General features: G+C 32.2%; 1 protein-coding gene and 1 pseudogene across 10 annotated transcripts in view; both read left to right on the forward strand.

Moving 5' to 3' along the window:
• Window positions 1–17,545, forward strand: part of ADGRL2 (adhesion G protein-coupled receptor L2) — a 180,153-nt gene that overhangs the window by 24,284 nt on the left and 138,324 nt on the right. For all 10 annotated transcript variants that reach the window (XM_039838674.1, XM_039838679.1, XM_039838678.1 and 7 more), the window contains exon 2: window positions 10,002–10,174. In XM_039838674.1, the coding sequence (XP_039694608.1) occupies window positions 10,102–10,174 (73 nt within the window). In that variant the 5' untranslated portion in view covers window positions 10,002–10,101. The remainder of the gene's footprint in view (window positions 1–10,001; window positions 10,175–17,545) is intronic.
• On the forward strand, window positions 7,864–7,982 carry LOC120583494 (uncharacterized; annotated as a pseudogene).

Genomic DNA, 17,545 nt, shown 5'->3' on the forward strand with positions numbered 1-17,545 from the left:
CATAAGCTGCTACTTAGATTGTAAAAACGCTATTGAAAACTGTTAAAGTTTTAGCTATAATTGGCAGAGAAGTATTAACTGTGCTAAAAGAAGTATGTGTGTATGGTTGGCCCATGTGCTTTAACCTTTTTATCATTTATCTTCTTGTATTAATGTCACTGAATTATTAATTCATGAGCCAGGGTGGGAAGTGTGAAGGCACTATTTAAATATGTGTGGCAAATTTATCCTTATCGCTTAGAGACATGAAAAAAAGTCATTTTGTGTTATCTGTAAAATGGAAAAGGACGTTTTAAAATTTCATTTACAGTAATCTACTTCACTTCTAGTAAAACACCTAGATTATTACTACCATAATACGATGCTCTTATTAAAAATTTGTAACCTTCTCCACTCTTTTGTTTTATATGTAAAAGTGATAGAAAGGTTTAGCCTTCATGTATTTTCATGTGATACCTATTAATCGTAGCTTAGAAATGTTATTCTGTGGTATGTTACAGCATGACTATTTAATTTTAAGAAACGTTAGATTGCAGAAAATAAAAATATTTACTCTAATAGTAATAAAGTATTTTGATTGGGGAGAGTCTAGATGTAGGGAATTGAAAAGCTCCAGAAATACTTATTCTATAAGAAATGTGTGCATTTATTGTGACTATAATTTTTTGGAATAAGATTGGTAATTTTGGCCTTGTAGAATTTTAGCTTTATAGCAGACATTCAACAAATTAGAATTCAGCAGTTTTCTGTTAAATACAGTGTGGAACTGGGCTGTATCCAGTATTTCATATGGGTGAGTAGCAATGGTGACAAGCTTCAGGAGTTTGAAGCCACTTTTACCAAGTTTTTTGAAACCCTCATACTAATGGTAGAATACCTCAGAGGTCTTGTCCAAACATCGTTACTTTTTCAGTCTTCCGTTACTGACTGTTTAGATTGGTTTTACATTTTTTCCTGCCAAACAAAGTAGTAAGATAGGTTATTGTGGTAATGTCCTTTATTTTCTTTTCTGGAGTTTCTCCCTAAACACTCTAAGCTGCACATATGAGTCTGTTACACATATACTGAAACACTAACTTGTTTTAGTCAGTATGATGCTGCTTTATTTTGTTTTTCTCATTCTAGCATAGTTAATTTAACTTTACATTAGCATTTAAATTAATTTCTTAAAATAACAGACTAAAGTTGATTTGATTATTTTGGCAGACATTGGTGGTTATTGGTCAGTTCATTACTTGCCTGAACTGCATTCATTTCTTTATCTTGTGTCTGTTCCTCTAGAGCAGGGGTTGGCAAACTATCCGTGGTGGGCTGTTTTTGTAGTCAAGTTTACTGGAACACAGCCATGCTCATTCATTACTCATTGTCTGTGGTGGGTTTTGTGTTACAATGACAGAGTCGTATAGTAGTGACAGACTGTATGGTTCTTAAAGCCTAAAATATTTACTGTCTAGTTCTTTATAGAAAAAGTTTACTGATCCCTGCTCTCTAATACCAGTCTGCATACTTCCTTGCTTCTCATCTTCCCAAACATATGGAATACTATTTGTAGTTTTTAGCTTAAGAGATTTGAAGAATCACTGGTTATTATCATTGGTAATTATTATTAAGTACAACTTTATGCTTTTATTTGTGGAGTAGCAACAGGGGATATATTTTCCTCAGATTTCTGAGTTGAAAATTTTTAAAAAATTGTTGAAACATTTAAAAAAATAACATTAGTCTTTTAACAAGTAAGAGAGTCTTGGCAAATAATTCAATGTGTGGATAATTCAATTCAGTTTTTCCCAGGTTTTTAATAACCTTTGTTTCTTTTTATTAAACATCACCATTTTATAACATCACTACTTTAATGTTGTTTGAAATTTTAAGAGATTAATAAATTATATTTTAAAGTTGAAAGACCCTTTTCTAAAAACCACATACCTCCTCCACTCCATTATTGAGTAGTTAAGTAGCACTAACATGTAAAACTTGATATATTTTAATTTTTTAATGAACTAAATGAAGGTTTTGTTTTTAATTTTTTAATATTTCACAACTATTCAAAATGACTCAGCCATTATTGTTTCTTATAGTTCTGTCCATGAATATTTCTCTTGCCTTCTCATTTGTCTCCTAACGCTATCGGAATCAGCCATGCCAACCACATAGAATCCTACTTTGCCACTGGAAGAGTCTGTTTTTTTTCATTCATTTAGACTACAACTTTATTTCTCATAATGTTAATTAAGTTAATTTTCAGAAATAATTGACATAGTCCTCTTTTCTACAATTCAATAAAATGCTGTTATACTGAGTGTTGCTTGTAGATACAAGTATATATGGTATGGAATGTAAGGCTTGATGGAGATTGGTCCTGGGTAAGGCACAGGGATTTCCTCTTCCTGGAAGAAGCCCACAGTGTCATCCTGCTTTTTGATTGTATGTAGTTTTCTCACAGAAGCAGACTGTGCAACATGTGAGCTGAATAAGCCTCAGATTATTATATTATGGCCACCAATGTAATATAATTTGTAAGTAGGTTTAAAAAAAATTTTAGAAATGGTAACTTCTTTACATGTAATTTTAAAATTAAATTTATTAGGATCATTGCTGAGACATTTTGATAGAAGAGATAAGCCCATAGTGAAACATACTGCAATAACCCCTAAAAATCTTCCTTTAGGTTACTTTAGATGGATTTAGAACCATAAACCTGTAATTGGAGTTATAGGGAAAATAATGGACTAGTAGATTTATTGTATATTTCTACCCTTGTATATAATTGTTGAACTTGAAGCATAGATGTTTGTGAATTGTCCAAACCCTTACAGTGGTAGGTTAAGCTGATATTCTAGAGAGTGCTCTTGATTTCAGTCTTGGACTCTTTTCATCAAGATGGCATTAGCTGATCTAGGTATACATCTCAAGGGAAACACAGGTCCAGAAACTGCTTTTATTTCTCTTCTCATTATTTTTGTACAAATTCACTTATTACCATTAAGTTTTTGGGAATTTAGCAATTATTCATATTTGGGGGTCTTTGTAATTTTCTTGTGTGTTTAATTCCTAGAAGATTATTAATTTTTTGAAGATGTCAAGCATATTTTAATCTGTTTTATAATCCTTTAGAACCTAACACAGGAACAACTAATATATAAGATAAAAATAATAAGCAAAGACGTAACACTCATTTCAGTACTCAATATCAAAAATATGTAGAATATAATCACTAGATATTCACTGACTTAAACTGACATACGTGCAGTTATGATTAATATCTATTTTAGAAGTAAGAATTGCAAGTTTAAATGACACTATGTATCTGGACATAGTTTGTAAATGAGTTCTATCATTTATTACAAAAGGCAATATGCTATATACTTAAAATTTTCAACTTCTTACTGAAAACTTCTTATAGTTAATTTTTTTTTGTATTTTTACGATCATTTGACATATTTTGCTTAGATTATCTCATTACTTCTAGGAAATCTTTGGTGATGATATTGATGATTTAATATAGAACGGATCCTGGGTCATTGTTATTTCATTTAGTGGTTGTACATATAGACCAAGAGGGAACATGAATATTGATTCAGGGAATGGCTAGTAAAAATGATACATGAACAAAGGATCCAGTGCAGTGAACCAAACATAAGATATCATCTTTGGAGCAACAATGGATTTTTTTCTTTTCTATTTGCCTGAACAGTGATTAGTTCATTCATTAGGTACAATCAGTGATTAGGTGAAAATTCTCGACTTCATGTCTCATCGTCATAAGAAGAAGGGTGAGTACAGCACAATATGATATTTTGTGAGAGATCACATTCACAGAAATTTTTATGATTCATAAATTAAACTTTATCATAGGTGGTATGTATGTATAAGAAAAACGTAGTATATATAGTACTTTTCCAAGTTTCAGGCATCCATAAGTTGGGGGGAGTCTTAGAACATATTCCTCTGCGGATAAAAGGGACTACTATAAATAGCTTTGATTGAAATTCAGACTCTGCCACCTGCTAGTGGAGTTACTTTTTCTTTCTAAACCTCATATTTCTGACCTTTATAATACTGACATCATAAGGATTAGCGATATGTGTCTAATATAGTATTTCACACATAATAGGCACTCTGGAAATATTTTTAGCCATAGTACCCATGATTTGTATTCAACTCAAAAAACTGCATAAGAATTCCAGAGTATGGGAAAGTTAAAGGGCAATATAATGTCTTAGAGCTGGAGAGGACTGCCATTTAAAAATAGCTCTCCCTTTCCCCCAAGTGTAGAAAAAAACTAACTTCTATGTCGTAGGTATGTTATAATTTTAATAATAAATAATATATTTTAAACGAATGGATTTTTGAGTTGTTTTTTAGTAGAAAATTTTGGAGGATGCTATCAAGTTTTTATGGTATACAAAGTAATATTTTGAACTAGGCATGTAGCTTTTTTAAGTTTATGTTCAGTCATCAAATGTTCCCTGCATTGGTTTGAAATGACAGCCATTTGTTTTTATTATTTCAACTGGAAGGATTTTAATGAAGAGAATGGCAGACTGCCCTGCATTGTGCCTCTAGTTTCTACAACTACAAGCCTCTTTTGCATGCTCAGCAAGACTCCTAGATATTACTGCAGTAACAGATGTAATTTACTAGGAGCATTCCTGAATTTCCTGAACTCTTTTCCTTTCTGCTCCTCCACTAAGCCCTCTCATAGGAGAATTTATCCTTCACAACAAAGAAGTTTCAGTAAAGGGTAAGATCAATAATGAATGGTAAGGGGACTTTAGCATAAATAGTTCGATTAAACTACGCTAGACTTGATACCAGTGTCCGCAGAAATGAAACGGATAAAGAGGGTAGCAACTGGTGGTTGGCCACATGGTTTTAAAATCTCTATCTTCATTCCCAGCCCCAACCCTATCCTCGTGAGGTTAAAGAAAATAAGCAAATGCAAAGAACATTGAATGTCTGGAGCTAAAAAAGGCTTTGGAATTAGTGATAGCAAAGGTTTTGCTTAGACAACTTACTGAAAGAAAACTCTCAAGGGAGTTGATGTTTTCTCCTGTGTTAATAAGGAGGGGAAATTGTGGCCTGTTAGGACCACACATAAGAAGATATTTCTGAAAAATGAACCACCCTGATGAAGTTTAGCTAAATTGAAATGCAACTAATTTGTTTTCCATTTTCTAAGCCTTTGCGTGGAGACAGAGTGGGATTGATATTATTTTTGTTTTAGTTTTGGTAAAATATAGAAAAGCAGCTTTCTTTTGCTAGTAAATTCTGTCCTATCATGATTATGATTTTTATAGCACAAATAAGATCAGAAGGACTGACTTTGCACAGCCGTCTTTAGCTTTCATTCAGAGTTGACATACATGCAGTGCATAGAATTTTAGGTGTACCCAAAGCATTAATGTTTCATTTTATACAGCATCGGTGCATAATAACAAGGAGGAGTAACTCTGGTAGGTCTAATGCTTGGATGGCTCTTCCCTTTCCCTGTTCTCATGCTTATGGTTTTGGGTTTAATATCCATTGCTCCAGCAGGTCAGTGTCCATGAATAGAAATCAAAGATAAAGCTTTAGATATGAATCTTTATGATGGCTTTGCTCGTAATAGAATATCAACCTTCATTAACCACTTTTAGACAATTTTAAATTATCTTTTCTTCTCACTAATTTGAAGCCTTTTTATCTTCTTCTTTTATTGATGTTTCACAAATGGTTTTTATTTTTTCTATTTTTGCTAATTTTAAGGTTAAATGTGATTTCTTGGTAATGTTACATAAATTTACGATAATAAAACTGATTAGTGGTGTTTTCTTAATTTTTCTGACAGTTTAAGGCACGAGATGTTTAATGTACGTCATAAATATATGCAGGTTACTGTCTGAAAGACTACAGCTAACTGAACGTTTTAAATAGTGTATAAAACATCAAGAACTGTTAGGATATAAACAGTGCTGAGGCATATTCCTGGAAGTCATTGTTCAGCTTTGGAAGATTTAGTAGTAATGATGCATTAATTGACTTTTTACATGACAGAGTAATAGGATACTTAGATAAAAAAAAAAAAATCTTGACAGAGGTTTGGTAGAAAATGGCATGTATGGTTTATAGAAACGAGATTAGGTTGAAATTGTTTGAATCTTATTTGAGGGATAAGAGAAAGTAGGAGGAGGCTGTACATTATAAGTGGCTTTGATTTTTTTTTAAAATCATATTTGTAGTTTAAGGAGAAATGTCTGTTTCTGTTTTTATTAAGAAACGAACTGTTCCTTAGCATTAGGAGGAGTTTCGTCTTTGCACTGTGCCTTTTTTACTCCCAATTCCTCCTTGAAAGGAAATTTAATAGTCTTTTTCTGATTTTTGTTTCTTCTTTTTGTTTTGCATTGTGAAAAGCTTTTCCTGAGCTTCATTTTGTGGGTCATTATAGAGTTCGAAGGAAGAGTGTTAACTGTAAACGTTTATGTGTCTGAGTATCCTTTGGCTCGAGTTTGATTTAGGAGCAATGTTTTCTTGGGATTAGTTTCACCATGTTTGATTATTTATTCCTTCTATCCTTAGCTGATTGTGGTTTGCTAAGTATTTCAATTTTCATTAATGTTTTTTTAAATGGAAGATTGTTTTTAATTTGGATCACAACAGTAAAATCTTTTGACTTGGTTTTCAAAATTGCATTTAAAGATTGAGCTTTTGAAAATAATTGTATTTGATGTGAAAATGATTGCATATCAGTTGTAGAATGAGAAAAATAAATTTGATATTCTTTTTACTTACAGCAGAGGGAGATGGACAGACTTCAGCTTTATTTGCATAAAAGAAGCAATGATTTTATTACATTCCAGAACCAGTGCTGTTTGTTAGAAATCATTTATACTGTCTCATAATTGACTAGAACATACTTTTAAAATTGTTTCACATTTAAACCTTAAGAATATACTGAAATTTTACTGTAGTCAAAATCTGTTCATAAAATTCTCTGGCCTGGCCAGAGACCACAAAAAAGATCCTGGTTGTGCGGTTTCCTCCTTCTTTTCCTCTCACTAACAGAGGTTTTCCTATCTTGGCAGCTGTTTCCTACAAGGCAGTCATCGGTCCCTGATTTCTTCCTTCCCTTTCTTCCCACAAACAAGGACTCTTTCAAAGAGCGGATGACTGAAGACAGACTGGTCTTGGATCGCTTTAAGAAAGTGGAAATGTGTTCAAGAGTTGTGCATGTGGGCAAGCGGCCTGTATGCAATTAGTTATTGAAATGAAAGTACTCATTACAACTCAAACGTGGACAGTCAGAATTCTTTGCTTGAATCTCAGGCATTCTAAAGGCTCACTTAATTTTATTTGTAGTAATGAATATACCTCATTCACACATTAAAATTATTCTAATTTCTTCCCAGATCATTGAACAGTCTATAGGTTATAAGAAATTGTTGATTGATGAACCTTTTCAATGTGACAGGCCATGACATTATCTGACTTCTCTCTCTTTATACTTTCCATAAAATAGCTTGCAGTCTTAAGGCAGGCCCTTTGCCACAGCAGTTGTAAACTGCATGTTTACTTTTGGTTTTGTCTTTTGAATAGTGTTTGGAAAGTTCATAGTGAAAAATGAATAGAGACAGTTAGCCAGTTTTGCAGGGTTGTGTGCCATGTGTCTCTATCACATTAATTTTTGATGTATTATTTTTTAAAAATATATTTTGCATTCAGAAGAGGAAGCTTGTTCTCCCCTTTGTTTTTGTCCTATTTCTTTGGACAGAGAAACATCTGAAATGTTCTCAGAACTGGGTAATATCAATTTGACTCTCCTAATCATGATACCTTGTTGTCTTCAGAGGTTCCAGAGAGAGCTGAAAAAATTGGGCTGTTGTTGTTAATGGCCATGCCACCCTGAACAGCCTGATCCTGTTCCGATCTCAGAAGTTAAGGAGGGTTGGGTCTGGTTAGTACTTGGATGGGAGACCACATAGGAAGAACGGGTGCTATAGGCGTAAAAAATAAAAAAATAAGGAATTGTGAGCTGACAAGGTCCTTGTAATCTGTGAGGTCAACCAAGGGGGTTGCCTTGCCTAAAAAAAAAAAAAAAAAATCAGGCTGATGTTGGGTTATGGGGAAGTATTTTTATCTCTGAAACTATAGGCATAATGAAACAAACTTCTTACTACAGAAACATCTTGCTAGTTTCATCTGTGATTTTATGATCTTTAAACACTAGCTAATAGCTTCCGATTAATTTCTTACATTCTTTTCGGTGTGTTTGTTGGTTCAGAAAGATAGTGACTTTATAGTGTGGTAAGTGTTCCAAACCATTTAGAATCTGACCGCTTATCCATTGAAATTACATTATCGGGAACTGGTAATAAAATATAGTGAACTTCTAATAGACTTACATGTGATACATGAAGCATGTAGCAAATGCAGAGTAACTCAGATAATGTAAAATAGATAACTCAGTGTTATCTAGGAATTTTTTTTCCCTAAACTTTATGCTTCAGTGACAGCATCTAAATTATTTGAGGTTTGTTTTTTTTTTTTGAATTACAGACACAACCTCAGAATGGAGTTTATTTCCCTCACTGCTCCACTTTCAAAAACTTTTATTTGCAGCAGGTCAGGAAGCTTAAGAAAACTTGGTAAGATAATTGCTTAGAAGAAAATAATAGGAAATTAATATAAAGAAAGAGTTAAAATGTCCCTTAAAAGAAAAAAAGAAATATGTAATTTCTTGGCTCTTAGAAGCTAGACAAGGAGGCTAGATATATTTGGGAACTGCCTGCGTTTTTTGTGTATTATAAGTCTCTTATTTACTCTGATTCCTCATGTTACCCTAGAAAGAAGTAAAAACACTTCTGTAGAACCCAACAAGTGAACTGGTCTCATGTGATTCTAGGAAATGAGAAGTACTGACTGAGTCACATTCCTGAAGTTTTTGTATCCTCTCCAGTTGTAGAACTGGATTCTTAAGGGCGTGTCAAAATTAGACTTGGCTCTAGGTTTTATGTTCTTTGCCATTCCTCCGCCAGTTTCTTTTTTTCTTTTCTTTTTTCTTTTTTAAATAGAGATGTAACCTTGGAGATAAAATCATCATGTTCTGGAGTTTTTACTTGTGTCCAGTTAATGGACCAACCTACTCACAGATGTAGATTTGATCTTAGAATGTTATACCTTGCTATAAGAAAAAACAGTATATGAAAATCTTAAATTTTAAAATGAAGTAATTCAGAGACTTGACTATTATTAACCATTTCATTATATCTCAACTGTATCTTGCAAGACAACAGGATAAAATAGTAGGTAATACTGCTGTTATTACTAGAAACAAACCAAAAAAAGTAAGTATTTATAAAATTCTGTTAGAGGTATTAGGTATTAAAGCTAGTACAGGTGACCCTTAAACAATGTAGAGGTTGGGGCACCAACCCCCACACAGTTGAAAAATCTGCAAATAACTTTGACTGCCCCCCAAACTTAAAGTTGTCCATCGATATCTGTGGGGATTGGTTTCAGGACCCCCGTGGATGCCAAAATCACAGAGACTCAGGTCCCTTCTATAAAATGGAGTAGATCAGTGCATACAGTTGGCCTTTTGCTTCCGTGGACTCCCAACAGTGGATCAAAATTAGTGCAGGTATTTATTGATATTAAGTAGACTCTCACATTTCAAACCTGTGTTGTTCAAGAGTCAACTATGCTTTGAAAAACTAACATGGCATATTGAGCAACAGATGTATTATTCTAGAATGACTTTGTAAGCTTTTCAAAGAAAAATTCATCATTAGGAATTTATATAATTATGTAAATTCTTATGTTCTAGTTGTTTATAAGTGTTTTTTTGGGCTCTGATATGGGGCTCATATCCAGTGTACAGATGAAAAAAATATATACCTTTTTTAAAAAAAAAATATTTAGAAGAGTGAGGGAATGAAGGGAAGGAAAGAGAATTATTATTTTTGTAGATTTTATAATGCAGCATGACCATAGAGTAAATGATGGATTTGTTTGTTTTTCAGATATGAAGATCAATGATGCAGATTGCTGGGTTCGATGAAGCTGGGCATGTATAACTAGATTCATTAAGGAATACAAAGAAAATATTTAACAGGATCAATAATGGTGTCTTCTGGTTGCAGAATGCGAAGTCTGTGGTTTATCATTATAATCAGCTTCTTACCGAATACAGAAGGTAAGATGCAATTTAAATTTTATTTTTTATATCCAGGAGAACTTAAACTATGTGATCTCATTTATATAGAAGTGGCTAGAATTAGCTAGAATAATGCCAACTGTTTAGAAATATGTGTTAAAAAGATTTTCTGAGTGTTGAATTCTGTTTTTGGTAATTGAATTATTTTCATTACACAGCTGTAACAAAGTGCTAGAAGTCTGAACTTACATTTTACATAAATTTATAAATATAATCATTGTAAATAATCCTGAGAGAAGTAAATGAAAGCTTTCTTTTGATATATATTTTATATTTATTGACTAAATTTATTCTAGTAAAATTGAAACTATTTTGTGGCAACTCTTTTACTTCAGTTTTAGTTTTGTCTACTTCTTAAGGGTGGTCATAGTTCAAAAAATACAAATTATTGCATATTCTGGAAGATCTTATTTTTTATAGTGCTTATCTGTACCTTTTTGAAGATAGATCTGGTTTTTAAAGAATTAAAAAGATGTAATAAAATAATTTGTACCATCATTTATTAATTACTGTATGGATTTCCTGGTATTCATTATTTCTTTAGTCTTACATGTTATTTCCATGTGAAAATAACACCCTTCCACGTGCTTTTTACAGAGTAGGTTAAAATTAATATGGAGCTAAGATGTCTTACTATTATAGTTGATAGTGGTAGCTGTTCTATTTGACATGAAAATACATTAACTTGTAAAATCTGTAAAGAATATAAAATGTGAGAAATGCATATAAAACAAAATGAATATTTTGGTCTCAATTAAATATTCTTGAAGAAAGCATTTTAGAATTTTAAAATTGGTTTTATGTGTATTTTTAAGTGATCACATTTATACCTATTAATGAAATGCTAGGTAGAGAGAGGCCTACTGTCAGCTAATAGATAGAAGCAAGCTTATTATTCCAATGTATTTGTGATAAGTTTCATAATGTTAACATTTTAATTTTGCCCAAAGAATTTTGTTTGAATTGCTCGGTCCAAAATTGTTTCATTATTTTCTCCTCGCCCTCCCAGTTCTCTACTTTCAGTATGTTGATATAACTCAATAATGTTATTCAAAAAATAACAAATTTAGGAATATTTTAAAATAAGTATTTCTATATTCAGAAAGTTATAAATAGGTTAATGTTTTATTTTTAGAAAATGTTGCTCTTTGCATCAGAGTTAAGATACATCAAATCTAACATTAAAATGTAATATGTCTGAATGAATAGTATCCTAATGATACTATTGGATTGTTATGAAAATCTTGTGTGTAGTCTGTAATTTTGCAGCTGTTTTTTGGGAGGAAAACCTAACTGAATTCCTGCTGTTATGTTTGAATGTTTTTATATATTTAAAAAAAGATTCCAGGTGTGGACCAATGGCTTATTAGTCCACATAATGAAAAATTTTCCAATCAAGATCGAGACCACTTTGCTAGCACAGTAGCTTAACCCAGAAGGGGGTTAGCAAACAGAGACTTCTTCATGAGATACTGCAGTTTTATTTCTAGTGTCGCCTATCAGGTCAGAATTCATATCTGCTGTTAAGAGAAATTTCATTTTTGGCACATCAGGCCAGGGGCCAGGGGGTGTTGCTTTTGAAGCAGTTCCCTCCTACAGGTAAAAAGAGCCTTGGATGAACCCACACTGCTCGTTATGGGAGTATACACAGTTAATGCACACTGTTCCACCATCACATGGTTTTGTCTTAGCAAAGTTTTATATGACATGATAGTCCCTCATTGCCAGAAAGCGTAATGCTTTGTGAACACCTATAGAGAAAACCAATCAAAGTTAGGTATGAAAGCACAGGCAAGAAAATATAAATTTAACCATTTAGCCATTAAGTTTCTTCCGGGCCCTCATGTGATTGTTACCTTTTCAAATCTTATAGAGATGAGCACTTTTTATATTAGTACTTGGATTGTTACAGATAAACTTAGAATAGGTTTCTTAGGTGGTTTCCTCCCTCCTTCCTCATCTACTAAGTGACTAAATTGAGCCAGGTGCTTAGGATTCAAAAATGCACCAGGCACAGTTTCTGCTCTTGAGCTCATTGTCCTGTGCAGGGCTTGAAATCTTTGAGGCCAAGCAAACAAAGTAACTTGAGTGTATGTAGCAGGCCCATGGATGCAGCAGACAGGGAAGTGCTTGCTGGAAGACCCATGATTGCCATTCCAGTATTTAGCCCGGTTTTGCCAGTTTTCTGGCTTTACAATACAAACCAGACATTACATTTTTAAGTAATAGCAACTAATTTTTTTAAGACATAACAAGCCTTTGTATTGTATTCATCTATGAACCATGCTTTCTTTTTCAGAGCACCCTCTCCCTACCCCCGTTTACAGTAGTCTTTTACTTTAGTGTGTGATTTTAAAGACAACATAATTTTGGATTTGTTTTACATCTATACATATGAGAAGTAAATTTCCACATTTGCAAGAAGGACTTATTCTATGTTCAGATGAACATTATAAATACATCATGTTTTGTGTGTATATAAGAGCAAATCATTAAGCATTTTTATGTTTTACTGTGGTAAAAGCTAATTATGTATATAAAGTTTTGTTAGAATTAGCTCATCTCCCTCTATATCTCTTCCAGTTCTTTAAGAATCAAGCCTTACCATTAAAATTTACGTGCTTTTGAAAAATAGGAACAATGTTTTACTTATTCTTAAAGTCTCTCCTCCCTTGTGTATTTTTGAAAATTATGTTTTGAATTTCCAAATAAAAAATGATTATAAAAGACCAAACTTTCAAAATATTTTGTAAATTTTTCTTAAAATTGATTTTATTCTTGGAGAACTGACCTCAAGCCCTTCAAAAATCAGTTTTGTTGAGAAGCTGGTGTGTTTTGATTCTTTTGGCCGATTTTTATAAGCATAGTAACCCACTGTGGAATCATGTATCAGTAAGTAGGAAAGTAAATTGAATTTTTGTGTCCTAGAGAATTAAATTATGGTATGTAATGGAGCCCTGGAAAGCATAAGTCAGACATATGAAGGCTTGCTCAAGTGACAAGTTACAAATAACAGCAGTTCTTCAGCAAAGTCAGTAAAATAGATTTCAGGTTGAATTCTTTATGCAGTAAGTATGTAATTAGATTTCATTAGTCAAAATTTTAGTTAATTATCTCAAATTACATTGTTGCTTATCCTTATTTTAAAGAAAAACATTATGCCAGGTATAAGTGCCAGATATTTTAGATACAGCATTACGTATTTATTTTATACACATCAAGAAAATTTTAGAACATAGCTATAGAAAAACAGTTTTTCGTGTATTTTTAAATTCTTTAAGCACATTTTATAATGACTTTTATGTTAATGATATCTTACTAAAAAGGATATTTGGCTGTAGCATCTTTTTGCTAGTTATGTGGCAGATAAAAGTAGATCTAAGGGGTAAATATGAATTAGAAATAAGTTTTTGGCATATGTTTCCTTCAGAATGGTCTGTAATTTACTGGAAGAAATAGTAACTTTGTTCTCCAAAGTTAAACTTAAGGATTAAAATAATTCAGACATATTCATTTATTCTTTTTTCTTTCATTCTTTTATTTATACACACAATAAATGTGTATAAAATTTATATTTGCACACACATGCACATATACACACATACACAGTACGCATAGAATGTCAGCTTCAGCTTCACAAAGGCAAAGATTTTTTTTTCCCCATCACTGATACGCCCAAGTGCCTAGAATAATGCCTGGTTTACGATAAGCACTCATTTTATATTCATCACATAAATAACATAAATCTTTGATGAAGGTCATGATCTTAAATAGTTAGAGAGGGGACAATAAGCAGTTGCAATAATAGGGCCACGAGTGCCATGATGCTGATATTCACAGAGGTATTGGAGTGAAGGGTGGTTGAGTTAGGTGTGAGTGTATGTCAGGAAAGACTTCCACCTAGAAGTGATGATGATGCTTGAGCTGAATCTCAGTAGAAGTTGAATAAGTTAGGTTAAGACAGTGGTGAGTGAGCATGGTGGTGAGGAAAAAAATCAGTGGAGAGAAAACAGCATGGATGAGGAATAAAATGTTGCAGTAGGTCTCCAACTTGAGGAGCAGCAGAATTACCTAGAAGGTCGGGGGTGGGGCCCAAGCTTTTGCATTCTGACAAATTTCTGGGATGACACCGATGTTGCTCAGCTTCACACAAGCACTGTAGTATTGTATGTGTGCAGGTAGATGAGGTGAGGTGTTAGAGTACATGGGTGTGGATATAAAGTAACTTTAAAAAGCTTTTTTGAAAAACATTACGGTTTAATTCATTGACTCAGAAGTAGGAACCAGTTGTTTGCTGGGGGTTACTATCTATACCTTTTCATATAGCTTTTTATTCCTTTGATCAAGCTACTTGGGTATAATTTTAGTCATCAAAAAAAAGGATTATTTTGTTACTCTTTTTTGACTGTACTAAGAAAGAAAAAAATAAAATTAAAAACTGGCTCCAGATTGGATAAAACAACATATTTTCTGTTAAGGATAATTGTGACAATTTCAGAGCTCCTAAACCTTTCCTTCAGTTTGTCTCTTTTCATTGTGATAACCTTGTTCTTTTCTTTGTTGGGAATAGCTACAAGGCTACTGCTATGATAATGCTGAATTAACTTACTGTAGGGATTTTAGATTTCCCAGTCTAACAAAATTGACTATTTTTGTTCATTTCAGTATATTTGATTAGTCGAAGGCTAGGAGGTAAATTTTCAGTAAGGTGCATGGGGATTAGGCCGTATGACTCCTATTAAATTTAATGGGAGTCACAACTCCCATTAAATTAATAGGAATTGTACAGCATATCTGTATTCGCTGCATAGCTAATATAACCTTATGTTTTAAATTCACAAATTAATGTAAATTAAAATTGGTTTAAAACAATGCATTTTTAAAAAATGAATTTCTTTATATTTTTAGTGCAGATCAATGTGATTTTTAATCCTTAAGAGAATACCTAACTGTATTGCTCTTAGGACACTTTAAATATTCCTTATTGTATTATATGAATGTATTATAACTTGATTGCAGCAGCTTTCTTCTGCATAGGTAGTGATGTAATTCACTTTTAAAAATATAAATATTAATGCCACTTACAAATTATACGATATTGCTTCATATCTTATAAACACCAAATGCCTTATAGTGCTACTACCAGGATTCACAAGGAAGGTATTTTTGTTCTGAATATGACTCAAGATTGAAAAAAATAAGACTAAACTTACTAGGATACACTGGCATTTTTTAAAAAAGTTAACTTGAAATATACTTTGGTCATCTTATATACCAGTATTCAGTGTCAAAATATGCCATATTTTATATATGAAGATTAATTAAGTTCCAGTGCATGATTATTGATTTTTTTTTCCTTTATACTTTCCTCCCACTTTCTATTCTATTTCATTCTCTCGTGCTACTTTTCCAGTTTTAGAAAAGGTTTTTTTATCCACAGTCTGTTTATTCACCACCATGTCTGTTGTGGGAAGTAAAATGTCATAAATCAGTGTGTCATATACGTTAGTCACCTGACAGACCTCAGTAACATTGTATTGCTTGGCTTTTATCAACCTTTATTTTCTGACAGAAAAGACTACATCAAATGTTTAATAAATCTGTTACTATGAAAAAATAATTTGTTAAAAGTAAAGAGATTATAAACTTGTCTAATAAGAGTAAATGTTTGAAATATTGATTTTATATCTACATTAGGCATTTATCAGTTATTATATTTTGAAAGAATCAATAATGTAATAAAGGTAGCTTAATTAAAAGCACAGGAAGCATGTAAAGCACATTAATTTCACCAAATGGTAATTGTGTTAATTAGTCACTCACTGAATAATTTTAGTTTTGATGACTCTCTTGCTTTCTTTTTTGAGTTAATATACCTTTCACTTTTTCATATTATGTATTTAGGTTGTGGTATTAGAGAATAAGATAATACAAATGATTGAGCAAATCTGAGTATTAATGTAGAAAGAACTCTGGTATGTCTTGAAGAACCAATTTATCTGCCACATTACTAAGGGAGTATCTTACTGAAACATATGCTTCGTACCCTATGGTACTCTTTATTTTCTTTTCACCTCCTTCATGACAGAGAATGACACATGACAGCCATGCAGTCTACATGTATTAGACATCAGTGTGGATTAGTGAATATCTCATGACATCTTTCAACGCTGTTCTTGAACTCCTTTTGTCAACTTGACAGAAGTGATTCCAGGAGAATACCTAGTCCCAGCCCTGGGATCTCTTGGCTAAAATGTAAGGCTGAGAAGGGAATTCCAAATCAGAGCTTTAGGAGGTAAAAACAACATTTATAAGCCCTCCTTATCAGCATGGGAGCCTGCTGAGTTTGACTTTTATGTCTGCCATCATGCTTGCTTTGAGGGGTTTTTTTTTTTTCTTAAAAGTTCTTTTTAACCCCTTTAAGATTTTGGATGCAATACATTTTCATGAGAAAAGATAAAAAATCATAAAATTAAGATAAAAATTTAAAATTATTTACAATTCTAGGACCTTGATATAACCACGATACACTTCCTTTTTGTTTCCAACACACATTCTTGCTATGATGGATAAAATAAAATTATGATATATAAAACAATATTAGGTTCCTCATTTCTATATACTTGTATATTCTGATTTTTTACTTTATATTATCATAACTTCTATTACTATGTCATTATATATATATATATATTTATATATAAATATATTTATATATAAATATATATATATATATATTTAGATAATGGATTTTAACAGCTGCATTGTAATTTGTCATGCATATGTCAAAAATGATTTAATCTCTCTTTACCCGTTGGCCATTTGAATTTAATTTCTTTCAACTATAAGTAAAATCTATATAAATATTATTATCCTTTATAACTGCTTATTTCCTGATCTAGAATTTTAGAATTCTGATTATATCAGCCTTGTGGACATCTTCCAAATTGGTTTTTCAGAAGGGTTATACCAGTGTTCATTTTGATTACCACTGTGTGAAAGTATCAGTCTGCACAATTTACCAGCATTGATTTTAAATTTTTAAATGAATTGACACTTTGATATGTGGAAAAGGGTGTCTGTAACTTAAATTTATAATTTTGGGGCCATTTGTGAGGACAAAACAATTTTTTAATGGATTTATTTATTGGCTAGTTGTAATTTTGATGTGAATATTTTGTTAACTACCTTTGCCATTTTTTCTGTTTATGTTGTTATAGCTTTTCTTATTTTTTTAAACCTTTTGATCATATTCTTAGGTCATTTTTATTATGAAAAACATATTTGTTTGCCTTTAATTTAAATCAGACTGCTTACTTTTTTAATGGAAATTTGAAACAGAAGCATTTT

This window comes from Pteropus medius, unplaced genomic scaffold, assembly GCF_902729225.1.
Source record: "Pteropus medius unplaced genomic scaffold, Ma_sr-lr_union100, whole genome shotgun sequence".
In the NCBI taxonomy this organism is placed as follows: domain Eukaryota; kingdom Metazoa; phylum Chordata; class Mammalia; order Chiroptera; family Pteropodidae; genus Pteropus; species Pteropus medius.